We start from the raw sequence: 20,653 nt of genomic DNA, 5'->3' as shown, positions 1-20,653 counted from the left end.
TTTTTTTAAAGGTGAACTTATCCTTTAATATGTATATTATACTGCTTGTGCAAATTGTGACATATCAGGAATTTACACAGGTTGCAAAGAGGCTGTAAATATTACAGTTCCTCCCTAATAGCAATAAATTCAGAAAAAAAAAAAATAAATAAAAAAAAATAAAAAGTATATATACTATAGCAGTGATGGCGAACCTTGGCACCCCAGATGTTTTGCAACTACATTTCCCATGATGCTCCACTACACTGCAGAGTGCCAGAGCATCATGGGAGATGTAGTTCCAAAACATCTGGGGTGCCAAGGTTCGCCATCACTGTACTATAGTATAGAAGAGTATAGAGTATAGTATAGCACGTGACTTTCTACCCTTCCTCCCTGGATGCAGTGCTCAGTCCCAAACACTATTATATTAGAAAGGAGAGAAGGCTTACACAGGGAATAGACTCAGTGCTCAGACAGATGAAGAGAGCCGTAGGTAGCACATTAAATAAGAGCATTACTAGGTAGGGGTCTTTCAAAAGAACCTGTCATTTTGTCCTGGATGGGCAGCTTTTCCTTATAATCTCTAACACAAATCAAGGTCTGATTAATATTTACTGCCCCTTTAAATATGGTGCCCTTAGTGTGTGGCGGTACTCACAGTTGCGGCTGTGCTCCTTAGACAGCAAGTAGTTGGCGAGAGGAGGGGTGTAGGTCAGACACTGTACTGTGGAGTTGAGAAAGCAAGTGTTCCCCAGATTCTGCAGGCCGGCCCCCACTCTAGAAACTCGCTCCCACTTCATAGACAATCTCTCCATTGGGAAAAGCATCTTCTGAGGAAGAGGTATGCCATCTGATCCCCCAGATGCCAGGTCATTGCCTGCGGAGAGAAGAAAATAAAAGTTCCTATTATACTTTGCTGAAACCAGCATCCTCCACTGCAAGGCTGGGAACCAAATACTCTTTTCACAATAATCATCATCATCCCAATCAAGAAATAAAAGAAAACTTTACAGGGAGAAACATATGGGTAGCCATGTTTCTATGTTGTGGAGATGAGGCGGGTCTCTGGAGTTTGGCAAAATTTTGATTTACTTATATATTAAAGCTTACCTGTAGGTGCTTGAAATATCTCCCAAACCTCCACGGTTTACGAGGTATTTACAAAAAAGGCGATCGCTGAGGACTACGGCGCATGCACACTTTAGAAAGGGCACGTCGTGCCGTTTCTAATAGGGGTCATGCCGTGACTGGCAGCTCCCGCACGCATGTCACAGAGCCGGAGTTTGCGGCCCCTGAAGGAAGAGGGGTTGAAGATGGACGCTCGCTGCTAGTGGGGACAGCAGTGACATCGCAGGCTTCGGTTTCAGGTAAGTGACACATAAAGGGCTACTATGCGATGCATAGCAGCCCATTATACTTTACCTTTGCAGGGAAATAAAGAGGAAGTAAAACCCGCCAGGGTTTACCTCCTCTTTAAAGGATCACTAAAGATATAAAAAAAAAAAAAAATAACAAACATGTTATACTTACCTCCACTGTGTAGCTCGTTTTGCCCCGAACCTGTTCTTCTGGGGTCCCTCGGCGGCTGTCTCGGCTCCCCCCCCCCAAAAAGGACTCAACACCTTCATGCGAGCTCCCTCGCATGGGGGTTGAGTGCTTGCGGGCGCGCTCCCGTGATACAGCCGACGGCCATAGCCGCTCGCTGTATCACTCGGCTCCGCCCCCCCGGCGCGCCGCGTCATTGAATGCGATAGACAGCAGCGCGAGCCAATGGCTGCGCTGCTTTCAATCCATCCACTGTAACCAATCAACGGCCAGGCTGAGCGGCAAAGAGGATGTCGGGGGGAGCGAGGGACTTTCGAGGTTTCAGGTAAGTAGAACGGGGGGGGCTGGGGTCGGATGTTTTTTCACCTTAATGCATGGAATGCATTAAGGTGAAAAAACTTTTACCCTTTACAACCCCTTTAAAGCAAGTAGACTGTGCACTTCGCAAAGGCAGTTGCCCTTTGCAAGTGCAGTTGCTCCAGAGCTTAGTAAATAAGGTAAAGCTTTACTTTGCAAAAAATAACCAAACATGTGCAAGAAAAAAAAAAAAAAAAAAAAAAGAAGAAAACAAAGCTTTTTTGCTTGCATATGATTGGACGATGAAAGTCAGTAGAGCTTCAGCTCATTTACCAACTTCTGGGGCAACTGCATTTTGCAAAGTGCACAGCCTATTTGCCTTTAGTAAATCAACCCCAGTGTGTGCTGCCCTGGACTGAGGTACCCTGCTGTGCTCAAGTTGTCTAACAGAGACCATTTGTTTGTTGATCAGCCAGTTTTTGAACAGTTTCATGCGACTTGTCATTTGCCCTTCACTTCCATAAATATGTAATGTACTACACTTAGAATGCACCCTCCTGTTATAATAATTTTCAGGCAATGCCAACCACTCACATCCAGCTTATATGTGCAAAACAATCACATGGATTAAAGATGACCAGCACTTCATTTTTTTTTTTTTTCAGTGCTGAGATGTTAAATATATATATATATATATATATATATATATATATATATATATATATATATATATATATATATATATATTTATTTATTTGTTAGCTGCAGTAGAAGGTTGACAGTGCAGGCTTGAATCATGTGTACAGCCAGCATTACAATTTTGTCCAAAACAGACCATATAACCCACCAAAATCTCAGCACATACCCTGCCTGTGGTTCCCTTCTATACTCTTGTGCGGGGTGGAGGGTTGCAGCGCTGGAGTCAGCAGGACATATTTGCTCTTCAAGGTCTCCAGTTGGTAATGGAAGCTCTTGGTGGCCGGCTCAAACTCGATTTTCTGCAGAAGGATCTTCTTGGCGGAGGACGTGAGCAGCTTTCCGAGTTCCACATCTTCGGAGTCCTTCCGACCAGGCTTCAGGGCGTCCTTCAGTTTCTCTACAATGGGCATGTTTGCTTACTAATAAAGAAAGATGGAGGAGGTCAGGAGGAATGTTCAAGCAACTACACCCCATACTTCATTTAAAAGCTCATCTCCAAGAAATAGTGGTTGTTAACCTTAAATCAGGGCTCAATAGATCCCTGGCGCTAGAAATGGCGTCCTGGCGCCTGGGCTTTTGTAAGCCGGGTTTACTTGTCGGATTAAAGCATTCAGACGGCTGCGCCGCCACCCGGATGCTTCAACACACCCCACGCAGACCGTCCCTGCTATGTATCCTGGGCTACGCTTGCCCATCTGCAGGCCTGGGACCGGCATAGCTGATGCCGCCGGGTAGAGGGGAGGGAGGAGAGCAGACACACGTGCGCTCTCCTCCCCTTCTTGTTGCGGACCCGGAAGTGATGTGTATGGTGTCACTTCAGAAACCCCGTTGACAGTTTCCCCGACCATCAAGGCTGGGAAATAGAAATGCATTGAAATTTCGGCTGCCAAAACATATCGTCCGAAAATGGGGTTATCGGCATTGAACCGAGAAGAGAAAAGGGTGCCAATAACAGTGCTGAAAATGCATACGATTTTGCCACAATTTTTATTATGCTTATGGTGTGTTTTTCATAGGTCATGCGACACAAAAACGTAACACAAAGCATAACACAGAAGCGGTCGGTCTTGTAAACTAGCGCTCGTAATGGAGAATTAACATTCGTGACGCGGCAAATTATGAAATCTCGAAATGCAGCGCACAATTCTCTTCTTCTTTAATGGGATAATAATGAAGCTGCTTTGCTGGTGATACTGATGGAGTTATGGCAAACGTGCTTTAAAAGGCTTTTTTTTTCTAGTGATATCAAGAAAATTAATATTATGCTTTTTTCTTTTTTTTTTTTTTTTGGGCAAGTTACCACAACACCATTATCCCGTAGTTTTTAAGATCAAAGATACAACTATGTTGGTGTCCCTTGTTAATTTTACATTGTATTTTTTAAAATGTAACTGCCGACTCCCAAACTGTCTTTTGAAGTAAAACACATAGCCAAGTATTATTCTCCACAATTTTTTTATTGTGCATTAAAAAAAAAGAAAACAAATAAAATTAGACATGCTATCTACCAATAGAACTTAACCAAAAAGTGCATTCTATGCATCCAAAAATACAGAAAATATACCAAATCAAATCATTATTATTCAACCAAAAAATAAAATAAAAGCCCCATGCATGTGTCCTGCTTCTTAATATAGGGGGTCACCAATGCCAAGAGTTGGTGAAAGCAGGAGTCTGTCATCCGGAGATAATTCCAAAAATCATCCGGATTATTCTCCTGGAGCTCCCGCAGCAAAGGCATATGACATAATTGGTCACGAATAATAAAGCAACCAATTTTTGGTCCAAGAACTTCTCCTCCTCCTGTTCCTGGACTGAACTTGGGTCAAAGCAATAACTCCAAGGCCAATAATAAATAGCACGTTATCTCCTCCGATTCGGCAACATGTCTGGTTGATGAACGGCCGTTTAAAAACTAAATGAAAAGCGCAAAATGAAAAGCGCAAATCAACACTCACCAAACTTCTACTAAACACAAAATTAGCAGAAGGAGCCCAAAGGGTGGCGCTAAAGAGCTGAAAAAAAACATAGTACGTCACTACGTTCGTGTTTGTTGGCCGACAATCCCTTGCCGTTTGTATGCAAGACAAAATCCAGGTGCATGCCTTCGGACAAAAATCAGAGGTTTTGTCTGCAGAAAATTGAGGCTTTAGGCCCCATACACACTATTAGAATTTCTGCAGATTTGTGTCTTCAGATTTACCAAAACCATATAATACGAGGTCAAACCTTAAGAGTTTCAATTTGTATGCAATCAGGCCGCCCCTTGCACTACATGGTTTTGGTAAATCTGAAGACAAAAACCTGCAGAAAATCTAATAGTGGGTATGGGGTCTTAATCAGGGGTGTGGAATTAAAAAAAAAAAAAAAAACATACTTGTCCAAGGGACTTAATCGGGGTCCCAATCTACTTGTCCCTTCATGATAACAAAAAAAAAAAAAGTTATTTTTTCAGGTTACCCTCGCACACGGAAGCACTTTGGTGCTCAGTACAAGCGCATGCTGAGCAGCCAAATCCATCTCCGGGAGGCTCCGGTCACACCTCGGCGTTTTGGGATCCGATCTCAAAATGCACTACAATCACAAAACACAGGTTCAGGCGTCATTATTTACAATGTCACCTAAAACGCAGTGCAGTTTTGCCACAATTGCGCCTTCTTGGGCATCATGCTTCACGCAATGCGATAAATCGCAGCAAAACCACACCTCCTTGGGACTGTAGTGCCTTTTCAGATTTTCAGAACCACCTCACATGGTGGTTCGTAGCCTGTTTTTGTATAGAAGTGGATGGAAGGCGGTTTTGTAGAGAAGAGGAAGGATGGCATTTCTAGCATATGAAGGTAGATGGAAAAACGCAGCAGTACTAAAATCGCATTGAATAAAGGGGTATTCCCAATCGCATCCCTGAATATTATCAGAGTCGCACCCGAACCACTGAACGACTACCTTTGACAATCGCACTGAAAACTGCCATGAAAATCGCAACACATGAAGCAAACCCTACTGCTTGCCCACAGCAAGGCTAAATGTAAAAAGGAAAAAAAAAAAACACACCTGCCCGGGGCCCGGAACAGCATGTCCGGGGCATCGGGCGATAGGATTTGTGCTTCCCTGCTTAGTGCATTACTTCCCCCCCACCATGAAACCACTGCCCCTCCCAACAGCCCCAAACCCCGCCTACTAAAGCTGCACAATTCATTTTTTTAAAATAATGATCTCGATTCAACCCCCCCCCCCCCCCTCACAATCTTAATCTGGCATGTCCACGATTGATACAGTGCAGAGCTGTTCAAGGCTGTTCTCTGCTCAGTCACAGCTATCAAAAAAAAAAAAAAAAGAGCCTCAATGTTTATAAACATTGGGGTCAGCACTGAGAGATAACGATAAATATTGTATCATTTGGTTCTTCCAAAGGGATGAACTTCAGTCTGTAAAGGAGCTCAGTTTAACCACTTAAAGAGGAACTGCAGTCTGCTCCATAATTTGTAATATTCTGAAGCTTCCCTCCAACCACTTTGCATATTATTTTATATATACTCCGATTCTGTACTTGTCAAATATGCTGCAGAAATCTCCCTCCACTGAGTCCTGGCTGCAGCCATTTTAACTGTGGGCAGCTGAAGCTGCTGCCTGTTCACTTCCTGGATTTACACAGACGCACAGAGTAGAGCTACACGATTCTGGCTAAAATGAGAATCACAATTTTTTTTTTCGCTTAGAAGATAGATCACGATTCTCTCACGATTCTCGCAGCGTAACATAATCTTTCACATTAAAACAAAAAAAAATTGGGCTAACTTAACGGTTTCATTTTTTTATTCATTGAAGTGTATTTTTTCCCAAAAAATTGCGTTTGAAAGACCGCTGGGCAAATAGTGCGACATAAAATATTGCAGCAATTGACATTTTATTCTCTCTCTCTCATATTATATATATATATATTATATTTTAGGGTTGTCCCGATACCGATACTAGTATCAGTATCAGCACCGATACCAAGCATTTGCCCAAGTACTTGTACTCGGGCAAATGCTCCCGATACTTCACCCGATACCTTGACAGTCAGCAGTGATCGGTGTGTGGGGGAGTTACAAGCTTCTCCCCCCTTTCAGCTGCTTAGTGAAATCTATACAGCGGTGATCGGTGCTTGTAACTCCCCCACACACGATCACCGCTGACAGTCACCGCATCCTCCTCCAGTCCCCCTCCTTTCTTCCTCCGTGTCCCCCTCCTTTCTGCTGCTGTCCCCCTCCAGTTTTCCCCCCCATGTCCTCCTCCTTCCTTTGATGTATGAACAGAGTCAATGATCACTGACTCTGTCCATTCACATAACTGAAACATTGTAATCTCCTGTGATTACGATGTCTCCGTTTATGAATGGAGAGGAGCCGCTGTCTTCTCTCCATTCATTCTCAGTGCAGCTGAGGCTGCAGAGAAGGGAACTGGGGAATCTCTATCCTCGGTCTCTTTCTCTGTCTCAAGGGGGAGATTTCAGGGGTCTATTAAGACGCCTGATATCTCACCAAAGCCCCCCAACAGGGCTGATTAAAAAAAAAGAAAAAAAAAAGTATTGCAATAAATAATAAAGAAGAATTAGGCCTCATTCACACGAGGCGGACTCCGTTTCCACGGAGCCCGCCTCGGTCCGCCGGCTCAGCGGGAGATCTCTCCGTTGATCTCCGCTGAGCCGGCGGGTGACAGGTCCCTCTCTGCTCACTGAGCGGGGGAGGGGCTTGTCAGGCGCCGCTGCTGCCTATGGAGGGATCGGATGAAAAACGGACAGCATGTCCGTTTTCGTCAGATCTTGCTCGATCCGATAGCGATGGACCTGGACGTAGGGCCATCTGTTTGCTTTTTAGCGGATCGGACGGGGTCGGATGTCAGCGGACATGACTCCGCTGACATCCGTCGCTCCATAGGCTAACATGGAGCGCCCGTTCAGGTCCGCCGTCAAAACTGACAGGTGGACCTGCACGGTCCGATCGCGTGAAAGGGGCCTTATATAAATAATATGTTTGCGGGTTCCAAGTAATTTTCTAGCAAAAAATATTGATTTTAACATAAGAAAGAAGTGTCAGAAAAAGATTTAGACTTTAAGTGGTTAAACTTCCTGCATGTACAGGTTGTTAAAAAAAAACTTGGCAGACTGCCTGGATTTTTTTTCTTTACACACAGAAGTTTATCCCTTTGATCTAAGAAGGAAGAGTTAGTTACAATGTTTCATGTTAAAAACTTGGCAGACTGCCCGAATGTTTTCTTTTGACAGCTGAGTGAGCAGATAAGTCTCTCCCCTTGTTATATGAAAGAATCGTCAAAAAACTCTGCAATAGAGATCATCCGCGGGGTTGAATCGAGATCACAATTTTTTTAACGATTAATTGTGCAGCTCTAACACAGAGGCACACCTCCAGCTCTCATTGGGCTGGAGCTGTGCATGATGTCATATACTTAGGCTAATGACCAGACAAGAAACAGGAAGTGGGCTGTATAAGGTATTTACTGGCAGAAAAAAAATATTTTACTATCCAAAGTTTAAGCAACAACAAGGGCAGAAGATTCAGTAGATGGAAAGTTGAAAAAATGAACCCCCAAACATCAGCAGAGACCCTAGAGAATAAAATGGCAGTCGTTGCGATATTTTATGTCACGCAGTATTTGCGCAGCAGTCTTTCAAGCACAATTTTTTGCAAAAGAAAATACGCTTCAATGAATTTAGAAAAAACGAAACAGTAGTTAGCCCAAATCTTTTGCATAATGTGAAAGATGATGTTACACTGCGAGATTAGTGAGAGGATCGGGATTTTTATTATAAGCAAAAAAAATTGTGATTATCATTTTATTTAGAATTGTGCAGTTCTACCACCCCTTATAAAACCATTGCCCCTCCTAACAGCCCCAAACCCCCCCCCATAAAACAGTTGCCTCTCCTGACAGCCCCAAAGCCCACCCCACCCCCTATGAAACTGCTGCCCCTCCTAACAGCCCCAAACCCCGCCCTCATGAAATCGCTGCCCCTCCTGACAGCCCCAAACCCCACCCCCCCATAAAAAACAGTTACCCCTCCTGACAGCCCTAAACCCCGCCCCACCTCCTATGACACTGCTGCCCCCCCCCTAACAGGCCCAAACCCCGTCCCATAAAACAGTTGCCCCTCCTGACAGCCCCAAACCCCACCCCCCAAAAAACAGTTGCCCCTCCTGACAGCCCCAAACCCCGTCCCACCTCCTATGAAACCACTGCCCCTCCTGACAGCCCCAAACTCCCGCCATAAAACAGTTGCCCCTCCTAACAGCCCAAAACCCCGCCCTCATGAAATCGCTGCCCCTCCTGACAGCCCCAAACCCCACCCCCCATAAAACAGTTACCCCTCCTGACAGCCCTAAACCCCGCCCCACCTCCTATGACACTGCTGCCCCCCCTAACAGCCCCAAACCCCGCCCCAAAAAACTGTTGACCCTCCCGACAGCCCCAAACCCTGCCCCACCTCCTATGACACTGCTGCCCCCCTTAACAGCCCCAAACCCCGCCCCCAAAAAACACTTGACCCTTCTGACAGCCCCAAACCCCGCCCCACCTCCTATGACACTGCTGCCCCCCCTAACAGCCCCAAACCCCGCCCCAAACAACTGTTGACCCTCCTGACAGCCCCAAACCCCGCCCCATAAAACAGTTGCCCCTCCTGACAGCCCCAAACCCCGTCCCACCTCCTATGAAACCACTGCCCCTCCTGACAGCCCCAAACTCCCGCCATAAAACAGTTGCCCCTCCTAACAGCCCAAAACCCCGCCCTCATGAAATCGCTACCCCTCCTGACAGCCCCAAACCCCACCCCCCATAAAACAGTTGCCCCTGACAGCCCCAAACCCCGCCCCACCTCCTATGAAACCGCTGCCCCTCCTAACAGCCCCAAACCCCGCTCCATTAACCTGCTGCCCCTCCTGACAGCCCCTCATGTCCCGTGTAGTGGAGATCTGCGGGAGGAACCAATAAGCTCCGTGTTGGGAGGGAGAGGATTCCCTCTCTTCATTGAAGGTTATAGTCGGCTGGCCCTGGCTCCTTCTACAAATGCTAGATGCCTGGCTGCTCGTCTTCCCTCTCAGCACACATGGCGGTGAAGAGTCAGAGCGCCTCCTACAGGAGACACAGAGGATCAGCATGACAGGAGCCAGGCCATGAGCATTGCCAGGAGGAGCTCAGCGATGCCCCTCCCCCCAGATCTCCCTCATGGTACAGATTGTAAACATTCAGAATATCCCCCCCATCTCTCCTCTCCATGTCACAGTCAGTGTGGTGGGGGGGGGGGGGGGGTTTGTTTTTTTATTTTTTATATCACCCCCCTCCCCCTCTCCCCAGGCCAGACATGAGGGGGGGGAGAGTCTGAGGCCCCAGCAGAGCAATGCATGTGCCTGGCAGGCTGTGACATGTGATTAATGAGGGGAGGGGGGTGAAGTGTCTCCCCCCCCGGAACACGTGACCAGCCCGGTCTCTACCCCTCGACCCGCAGGACAGACGTGTCCCCGTTACTCACCGGGCCCCTCTACAGCCTGGAAGGATTGGACCACTTCCGCTCCCCTCCACTCGCAACATCCGCCCCGCACTGCCTGACTCACCGCGCCCACCGATGACGTACCATCATTTCCACTGCGGTGGCCCGTACCAGGCGACAGGAAATGATGTTCGAGGCACATGTTCCAAAATTGTCTCCAGTTTACAGGGGGCGGCCATGTTTAAGGAGACCAAGTAATGGCCGGGCGCTGATTGGCTCAGGAGGATCACATGACCTCCTTCCTTGTTATCCTACTGGCTGGCCTGTTCTTAAAGCAGCATTAAACCCCAAAAGGAAACATTTATTATATTGCAGCTTATTAGATTTGGTGACTGCACTAGTTTTCTTTTTTTTACCCTTTTCCCCCACTCTGTTGATCTAACCAAGGCCCCTTTCACACTGGGGCGGTTTGCAGGCGCTATTGCGCTAAAAATAGCGCCTGCAAACTGACCTAAAACTGCCGCTGCTGTTTCTCCAGTGTGAAAACCCGAGGGCTTTCACACTGGAGCGGTGCGCTGGCAGGAGAGAAAAAAAACTCCTGCAAACAGCATCTTTGGAGCGGTGTATTCACCGTTCCTGCCCATTGAAATCAGTGGGGCAGCGCAGCTATACTGCTGGCGGTTTTGACCCTTTTTCGGCCGCCAGCAGGGGTTAAAACCGCATCGCTAGCGGGCGTATGCCGCCGCTAAAACAACGGTAAAGCGGCGCTAAAAATAGCGCTGTTTTACCGCCGACGCCCTCACCGCCCCAGTGTGAAAGGGGCCTAACACGTAGAGTTGCCACCTCATCCCTTTAAACCCGAACACATATTAATTACACAGGTTCTGAGGCTAATTGAATGTAGGTAAGACACTAAGTGAGTTTAGCTTCCACCTTAATCAGCCACAGAACCTGTGTAATTAATATGTGTTCAGGTTTAAAGGGATGAGGTGGCAACCCTACTAACACGCCTCCTGTATTAGAGCACCTCTACTGTGGATGAAGGTTCACAGGGAAGACAGCAGCATTGTCAATCTGAGGAGGGGGAGGGTAGGATTAGTGGATAATGTACTAGCAGATTTAGATACACTAAAAAAAGAGGAGCTCCAGGCTCCTTCAGAAAAAAATAAAAGCAGCTACAAATACTGTATCTAAATAAAATCTTGCGTGCAACACTTTGCCGAATATTTAACCACTGTAAATATGACAATATCATCCACAGGCTCTCTTCACTTTCCCATACAAGGTGTAAAGATTAAACAAACAGCCGATATGGTGCACTACTCATTATCTCTAATCCAACATGTGTATTCCAATCAAATACAAAGGGATATATCCAGGGCTGCAACTAACAATTATTTTCATAATCGATTTATCGGCCGATTATTTTTTCGATTAATCGGATAAAGTCATAAAAAAAAACATAATATGCCATTTTCCGTTTATTTAAAAGTAATAATGAAAAAAACTGAGTGTTACACTCAAACTGCAGAATAAAACACCAATGATGGGGCACTATTCCTCCTGGGAACACCAATGATGGGACACTATTCCTCCCAGGAACACCAATGATGGGGCACTATTCCTCCCAGGAACACCAATAATGGGGCACTATTCCTCCCAGGAACACCAATGATGGGACACTATTCCTCCCAGGAACACCAATGATGGGACACTATTCCTCCTGCGAACACAAATGATGGGGTACTATTCCACCCGGGAACACCAATGATGGGGCACTATTCCTCCTGGGAACACCAATGATGTGGTACTATTCCTCCCAGGAACACCAATGATGGGACACTATTCCTCCTGCGAACACAAATGATGGGGTACTATTCCACCCTGGAACACCAATGATGGGGCACTCTTTCTTCCCAGGAACACCAATGATGGGGCACGATTCCCCTCCCAGGAACACCAGTGGGGCACTATCCCCCCCCCCCAGGAAAACCAATGATGGGGCACTATTTCACCCACCCCCCCGGAAAACACAAATGATGGGGCACCCCCCCCAGGAATACTTAGGAGTTACTTAGGAGGATCATTCATGGGGCACTTGTCATAAAAAATAATGTATCAGTTTTTACTGTGTTATTACTAGACATTAACTGCTACCTTTCACACACAGCGTGCAGCTCGGCTCTCCACACGGCTGCTTCTCGCCTCTCTCTGTTCCCTCGAGGCAGCAGTGGGCGGGGCTGTGAAGATCAGTGGGGAGCAGACGTCAGCGAGGAGGAGAGGCGAGGAGGAGAGGTGCGGAGGAGAGGCGAGGAGGAGAGGCGAGGAGGAGAGGCGAGGAGGAAAGTCGCGGACGTGCCCAGTCACATATGGCGGCGCCTTGTACACAGGAGAAGGATTTTAACGGACGGACAGGGAGAAAGGTGCGGACCAACTAATCCATAATAAAAATCGCTGTCAACGGTTTTCATTATCGATTATTAACGATAGTATCAATCAATCGTTTCAGCCCTAGATATATCAATCCAAAACAATCCTTAAACTCTTTAAAACATTACATGTGCAAATTCTACTAATAATTTACAATATCTATGCATAGCTCCCAACTGTCCCGGATTTCGAGGGACTGTCCCTGATTTGGAGCATTGTCCCTCTGTCCCTCATTCCTCCTCATTTGTCACTCATTTTGGTCTGATCTATATAGCTGTATATAAAATGCACTTTTTATCTATCAAAAATTGTTTTTCAGTGCTAAACCCTTCATCTGATTTCTAAATTGCTGCATTTGTAAATTTCAAAAGCCAATATAAAGGAATAGTAGTGGTAAAAAAGCACTTGTGAGTTTAAACAATGATTTTTTTTGTACAATTCTCCTTTAAGGGGGCGTGGCAGGGGGCGTGTCCTATGCCTGCATTATTTTGCTGATAGGTGTCCCTCATTCCCATTTCAGAAAGTTGGGAGGTATGTCTGTGTGTAGCACCTTCTACTTAGGTAAGTAAAAGAAATTTTCCTCAAAAAACGGGACTTTAAAGGACCATGAACACTCGAGAGAGAATGTTTGGTAAAAAATACCAATTTTATTACAAATAATTTACATCATATCAAAGAAGCTAAAACACATGATAGCACTGAAGTACACATGAGATGGAAACATGAAAAAGTGGAAGAGGCCCAAACCAACGGTCAGGTAGACAGATAACATCCAACGCGTTTCGACATGTGGATTAAGGGTCTTCTTCAGGGGAGGAGAAAAGGCGGAAAGACTTCCATATAACTACGAACAATCTATAGGATTGATACAGAAATAGTGATTATGCACATAAAGTTATACAATTATAAAGAATATATACAACAGTTTAATCAATACATGTGTACTTCTTTTTGGGTTTATTCTCCTTTAAGGGGGTGTGGCAGGGGGGCGTGTCCTATGCCTACATACGCTTGCTAGTAGATGTCCCTCATTCCCATCTCAAACTGTTGGGAGGTATGTAAAAGCTACATAGTTATTATGGGTGAAAAAAAATCCATCCAGTTCAACCAACTGTGAAAACAACAATAAGATGCATAAATAGAAAACCTCCATCTACACTATCCTATACCCAGAGTTGTGGTAAGAACAAGCGACAATTGGAAAAAAGGAGAGCTGGTATGTACCATTAAGGGATCTGGAATTGCACAGGGGGGGGGGGTCTTTGTAAAATGTTGCTAAAGGTGAACTTACCCCCTTCCTGACCAGGCCCTTTTTTTGCGATATGGCACTGCATCATTTTAACTGACAATTGCGCAGTCGTGCAACGTTGTACCTTAACAAAACTGACGTCCTTTTTTTCCCCACAAATAGAGCTTTCTTTTGTTGGTATTTGATCACCTCTGCGGTTTTTATTTTTTTGCGCTATAAACAAAAAAGAGCGAACATTTTGAAAAAAAAAAAGCAATATTTTTTACTTTTTGCTATAATAAATATCCCCCAAAAAATATAAAAAAACAATTTTTTTCCTCAGTTTAGGCCGATATGTATTCTTCTACATATTTTTGGTAAAAAAAATTGCGATAAGCGTATATTGATTGGTTTGCGCAAAAGTTATAGCGTCTACAAAATAGGGGATAGATTTATGGAATTTTTATTATTAATTTTTTTTTTTTTTTTTTTTTTTAGTAACGGCGGTGATCTGCGATTTTTATCATGACTGCGACATTGCGGCGGACAGATCGGACACCTTTGACACTATTTTGGGACCATTGTCATTTATACAGCGATCAGTGCTATAAAAATGCATTGATTACTGTGTAAATGTTACTGGCAGGAAAGGGGTTACACACTAGGGGGCGATCAAGGGGTTAAGTGTGTTTCCTGGGCATGTTCTAACTGTAGGGGGGATGGGCTCACTAGAACATGACAGAGATCACTGCTCCCGATGACAGGGGGCAGTAGATCCCTGTCATGTTGCTAGGCAGAACAGGGAAATGCCTTGTTTACATCTCCCCGTTCTCCTGCTCCGCTCCAGGATCGCGGGCCACTGGCGGACAAAAAAAGTGGGACTGCCCTTTTAACGTTTTTCATTAGTTTAACATGGAAAATACCAAATTTGGCCACTAGATGGTGCTAAGACCCCTTTCACACTGAGGCAGTTTTCAGGCGTTTTAGCGCTAGAAATAGCGACTGTAAAGCGCCTGAAAACTGCCTCCCATTCTCTGTCATGAGTGCTTTCTTAGCAGTGGGCTTTGCGGGACGTTCATAAAAGTCATGCAAGCTGCATCTCTGGGGTGGGAGGGCGGTATAAAGCGCTCCCAAAACGCCCCTGCCCATTGCAATGAATGGGCAGCGTTTCTGAAGTGCCTGAAAAGCGATTTGGAAGCCCCGCAACACTGAATTTCTTAACCGATTTTTTGGGGTTAAAAGCACCCCGTTAGCATTCGAAAAGTGGTTTTAACAGCAGTAAAGTACCGCCGAAATTAGCAGCGCTTTACCGCGAATGCCGCCGCAGCCCCAGTGTGAAAGGGGTCTAAGTATCACAGAAAATTTCAAAGTCAATTAGCACCATCTAGTGGCCAGTGCAGTATTTTACTTTTTACATCATGAAAAATATTTGTTCAGCACAAGAACTATCCAAATAATGTATTTTTTTGCCCCATTCGCACAGAACGAAAGTACAGGAACCTTCACTAGGTGAATTGCTATGCAATTTTTATAATGTTTATTTTTTTATAATTATAATTTTTCTAAATATACCCCTATATGTTTGATCCAACCTCTAAATCAGGGGTCTCCAAACTTTCTAAACATAGGGCCAGTTTATTTTCCTTCAAACTTTAGGGGGGGCTGGACTGTGGCCAGTGGAAGTGGAAATTTTCCTGGCATCAGTGGGTGTAAACATTGCCACATTTGGTATCATTGGGAGGAATAGTGCCCCATCATTGGTATGAGTGGGAGGAATAATGCCCCATCATTGGGAGAAATAGTGCCCCTATAATTGGTATTAGTAGGAGGAATAGTGCCCCATCATTGGTATCATTGGGAGGAATAGTGCCCCATCATTGGTATTATTGGGAGGAATAGTGCCCTATCATTAGTATCATTGGGAGTAATAGTGCCCCATCATTGGTATTATTGGAAGGAATAGTGTCCCATCATTGGTGTCAGTGGGAGGAATAGTGCCCCATCATTGGTGTCAGTGGGAGGAATAATACCCTCTTCATTAGTGTCAGTGGGAGGAAAAATCCCCCCGTCATTGGTATTATTGGGAGGAATAGTGTCCCATCATTGGTGTCAGTGGGAGGAATAATACCCTCATCGTTGGTGTCAGTGGGAAGAATAGTGCCCCATCATTGGTGTCAGTGGGAGGAATAGTGCCCCATCATTGGTGTCAGTGGGAGGAATAGTGCCCCATCATTGGTGTCAGTGGGAGGAATAGTTTCCCATCATTGGTGTTAGTGGGAGGAATAGTGCCCCATCATTGGTATGAGTGGGAGGAATAATGCCCCATCATTGGGAGGAATCGTGCCCCATCATTGGTATCAGTAGGAGGAATAGTGCCCCATCATTGGTACCATTGGGAGGAATAGTGCCCCATCATTGGTATTATTGGGAGGAATAGTGCCCCATCATTGGTATGAGTGGGAGGAATAATGCCCCATCATTGGGAGGAATAGTACCCCATCATTGGTATCAGTAGGAGGAATAGTGCCCCATCATTGGTACCATTGGGAGGAATAGTGCCCCATCATTGGTATTATTGGGAGGAATAGTGCCCCATCATTGGTGTCAGTGGGAGGAATAGTGCCCCATCCTTGGTATCAGTGGGAGGAATAGTGCCCCATCCTTGGTGTCAGTGGGAGGAATGGTGCCCCATCATTGGTGTCAGTGGGAGTAATAGTGCATCATGATTGATGTCAGTGGGAGGAATGGTGCCCCATAATTGATGTCAGTTGGCAGAATAGTGTTTCATATCAGTAGGAGGAATAGTGCTCCAAGGGCCAGATAAAGGCAACCAAAGGGCCGCATCCGGCCCCCGGGCCACAGTTTAGAGACCACTGCTCTAAATGACTGCATGTTTTGTTTTTTTTTGGAAAAATGATGATGAGCATAACTGGGGACATGACAGGGATGTGTCTTTTGTCTACATACTTTGTGCAAATGGGTGTTCATCCACCTCATCTCAGAAAGCTGGGAGGTGTGCAATAACCTAGTAATTAATATCTGGATTTTGGGTTATCAAGGAAAGCCCCACAGGAGACTAGGCTATGAAGTAATAAAAGATAGAAATGTGTAATGTACAAGAAATCCACCAGATGTCAGAATTGTAATGAAAAAAAAAAGTTGTGCCATGTGCCAGGAAAATGAATAAATAACCTTCTACTGGTAATTTAAAATATATCCACCAGGTGGCAATAGGAAGATTTTTTGAAGGGGACCTGCAGAAAAGGAACTTAGGAGCTGCCAATGCCGTGCTGTTGTTTCTGATGGTGTCACCTCCAGGACTGCCATCCATCATAGCTCCCAACTGTCCCTGATTTCGAGGGACTGTCCCTGATTTGGAGCAATGTCCCTCTGTCCCTCTTTCCTCCTCATTTGTCCCTCATTTTGGTCTGATCAAAAGATTTGTATATAAAATGCACTTTTTATCTTTCAAAAAGTGTTTCCCAGTGCTAAACCTTCCATCTGATTCCTAAATTGCTGCATTTGTACATTTTTTAAAGCCAATATAAAGGAATAGTAGTGGTAAAAAAGCCCTTGTGGATTTAATTAATCTATTTTTTAGGTTAATTCTCCTTTAAGGGGGTGTGGCAGGGGCGTGTCCTATGCCTACATACATTTGCTAGTAGGTGTCCCTCATTCCCATCTCAAAATGTTGGGAGGTGTGTACCCTTATCCTTGCTCCTCTGTTCAGTGAGACAATACTCCAGAACAAGTATGCTGCTTACAGTAGGTGTTGAGTGTATTCATTCCATTGGCTGCTCACACCCTGTTCGTGTTTTTATGGTGGACATACACATTACAATCTGGTCGAATGGTTCTTCAAAGAATTGGATGATATGATCGAATCTAAGAGTTATCAAAAAAAAAGACTCATACTGTGCCATTGTTCGATTTTAGGCAAAACCAATCAATGTATTCTAAATTATTCTGGTCTGGAAAAAAAATCAGTCATGGGAAGGGAGATGATTCAACATGCTCGTAATTGTGGTCATGCGTAGATCGATAAATGATGGATTTCTTTTCTGGTCGATCTCTTCCAATCTATAATTGACAATGCAATCAATCATTATGCCCCACACAGTGAACCGAATTTTGATTGACAGGTAAGTTACGATCCTCAGTTATCGATCACATCTCTGTTTCTACCATGTCAATTCGTGTATGATCATATTAAAGTGGTTGTAAATCCTTCCATACAGAGGGGAAAAGATTTATTGGAGCCCCTGTAGATTTTGTAAGTTTGCCCACTTATAAAGAAATGAAGAGTCTATAATTGTTATCATAGGTGTATTTTAAAGGATAGAGACAGAATATCAACCAAAAATCCAGAAAAAACACGATAGAAATGTTATAAATGGAGTTGCAGTTCAGTGAGTAAAATAAGTATTTGATCCCCTACCAACCAACAATAATTCTGGCTCCCACAGACTGGCTACAGTAGGTGCTCATGTGGTACACAGATTAGTCCTGTCAATTTAAGAAGGTTCTCCTAACGACAACTCGTTATGTGTATAAAAGACACCTGTCCACAGAATCTTTCTTCCATTCAAACCTCACCATCATGGACAAGACCAAAGAATGCCAGGGACAAGAATGTAGAGTAAAATAAGTATTTGATCCCCAAGCAAAACATGACTTAGTACTTGGTGGAGAAACCCTTGTTGGCGAGCACAGAGGTGAGACGTTTCTTGTAGTTGGTAACCAGGTCTTCACACATCTCAGGAGGGATTTTGGTCCACTCTTCTTTACAGATCTTCTCTAAATCCTTAAGGTTTCTTGGCTGTCGCTTGGCAACTCGAAGTTTCAGCTCCCTTCATAAATTTTCTATAGGATTAAGGTCTGGCTACAGTAGGTGCTCATGTGGTACACAGATTAGTCCTGTCAATTTAAGAAGAAAAAGGAGGGGGAATTTGGGACTTTAAAATGAGGCACATGTGTGGTGTGCCTCCATCCCTAGTTCAAAATGAAGAAATTGGGAGTTTTGGGACTTTAAATAAGGTCCATGGACAGCGTGGAGGTAAAATAAATACAATATATTTATTGTCACAAAATGCATCAGACATAACACAGTATGAACCACATAAAAGAAAAGAACATTATAGTAAATGTCATTCCAAATTTGTATACCCACATATGTATGTGCGCATACAATAGGACATCGAGAGTACATCAATTATGTCAACAGGACGCCACCTAGTGGTCATAACTGATAAGTAGGTACATAGAATGACTACATAAATATAGATATATATACACATAAACAACAGCACTGAGCGGTGAAAGTAAAGCTGGTAAAAGACGTAAAAACCATGATTGATTGAAGAAAAATGTTCTGTGTTGCTGGTAGAGTGTGAGCATGTATATCTGCATGACACAAATGCCCGGCGCGTTTCGTGTAAGTCACTCATCAGGGGCAAATGCTCAACAATATGTAAGATCAGTACACAGAGATGTGGTGGTGGTGGAGCCAAGGCCAAGGTGGTGGTCCTTGCCGGGAGCTGAGGTGGGAAAGCCGTGCACCGGCGGAGCGCGTGCAACAGATGCCCCCCACACACACACAGAAATTGGGTGGTTTTGTCTTGAATTGAATCAAAAATAGTACTGTGACCAAATAACTGCCGACAAAGATATGTATCCCAGAAGAGTGGATAAGTACTGTGATGAGGTCTGTCTTTGTCCATTCCTAACACCTGTCCATGGACCTCATTTAAAGTCCCAAAACTCCCAATTTCTTCAATTTGTCAATTTAAGAAGGTGCTCCTAACGACAACTCGTTATGTGTATAAAAGACACCTGTCCACAGAATCTTTCTTCCATTCAAACCTCACCATCATGGGCAAGACCAAAGGACGTCAGGGAGAAGATTGTAGACCTGCACAAGGCTGGAATGCACTACAAAACCACCAGCAAGAACCTTGGTGAGAAGGAGACAACTGGGATTATTCGCAAATGGAAGAAATACAAAATAACCATCAATCGCCCTCGGTCTGGAGCTCCATGCAAGGTTTCTCCTCATGGGGTAAGGATGAGCATGAGAAAAGTGAGGGATCAGCCCAGAACTACACGGGAGGAGCTTGTGAATGATCTCAAGGCAGTTGGGACCACAGTCACCAAACAAACCATCGGTAACACAATATACGCCACCATGGATTGAAATCCTGCAGTGCCCACAAGGTCCATTCCTCAAGAAGGCACATGTACAGACCCATCTGAAGTTTGCCAATGAACATCTAAATGATTCAGAGAAGGATTGAGAGAAAGGATTGGGTCAGATGAGACCAAAATTGAGCTCTTTGCCATTAACTTGACTTAACTTGGAGGAAGCAAAATGCTGACTATGACCCCAAGAACATCATTCCTACAGTCAAGCATGAAAGTGGAAACACGATGCTTTGGGGCTGTTTCTCTGCTAAAGGTACAGGCCGACTTTGCCGTATTCAGGGGCCAATGGACGCGGCCATGTATCGTAAAATCTTGGATCAGAACCTTCTTCCCTCAGCCAGAACACTGAAGATGGGTCGTGGATGGGTCTTCCGGCATGACAATGACCCAAAACATACCGCCAAGCCAACAAAGGAGTGGCTCAAGAAGAAGCACAATAAGGTCATGGAGTGGCCTAGCCAGTCTCCAGACCTTAATCCTATAGAAAATGTATGGAAGGAGTTGAAATCGAGTTGCCAAGCGACAGCCAAGAAACCTTAAGGATTTAGAGAAGATCTGTAAAGAAGAGTGGACCAAAATCCCTCCTGAGATGTGTGCAAACCTGGTCACCAACTACAAGAAACCTCTTATCTCTGTGCTTGCCAACAAGGGTTTCTCCACCAAGTACTAAGTCATGTTTTGCTTGGGGATCAAATACTTATTTTACTCTACAATCTTGTCCCTGGCATTCTTTGGTCTTGCCCATGATGGTGGGTTTGAATGGAAGAAAGATTCTGTAGACAGGT

The 20,653-nt window shown here is 44.7% G+C and overlaps 1 protein-coding gene across 1 annotated transcript in view; it reads right to left on the bottom strand.

The window, feature by feature from the left end:
• The window catches only part of USP36 (ubiquitin specific peptidase 36), a 72,705-nt gene extending 62,505 nt beyond the window's left edge, over window positions 1–10,200 (bottom strand). The window contains exons 1-3 of the mRNA XM_073606685.1: window positions 10,052–10,200; window positions 2,690–2,942; window positions 641–859 (exon numbers count right to left, since the gene is read on the bottom strand). Of these exons, the coding sequence (XP_073462786.1) occupies window positions 641–859; window positions 2,690–2,933 (463 nt within the window). The 5' untranslated portion in view covers window positions 2,934–2,942; window positions 10,052–10,200. The remainder of the gene's footprint in view (window positions 1–640; window positions 860–2,689; window positions 2,943–10,051) is intronic.
• Window positions 10,201–20,653: the final 10,453 nt, after the last annotated feature.

The sequence above is a fragment of the Aquarana catesbeiana genome, linkage group LG12 (assembly GCF_042186555.1).
Source record: "Aquarana catesbeiana isolate 2022-GZ linkage group LG12, ASM4218655v1, whole genome shotgun sequence".
NCBI classification, from domain to species: Eukaryota; Metazoa; Chordata; class Amphibia; order Anura; family Ranidae; genus Aquarana; species Aquarana catesbeiana.
Note: the sequence above shows the minus strand (reverse complement) of the source record. Positions and strands in the feature narration are given on the sequence as shown.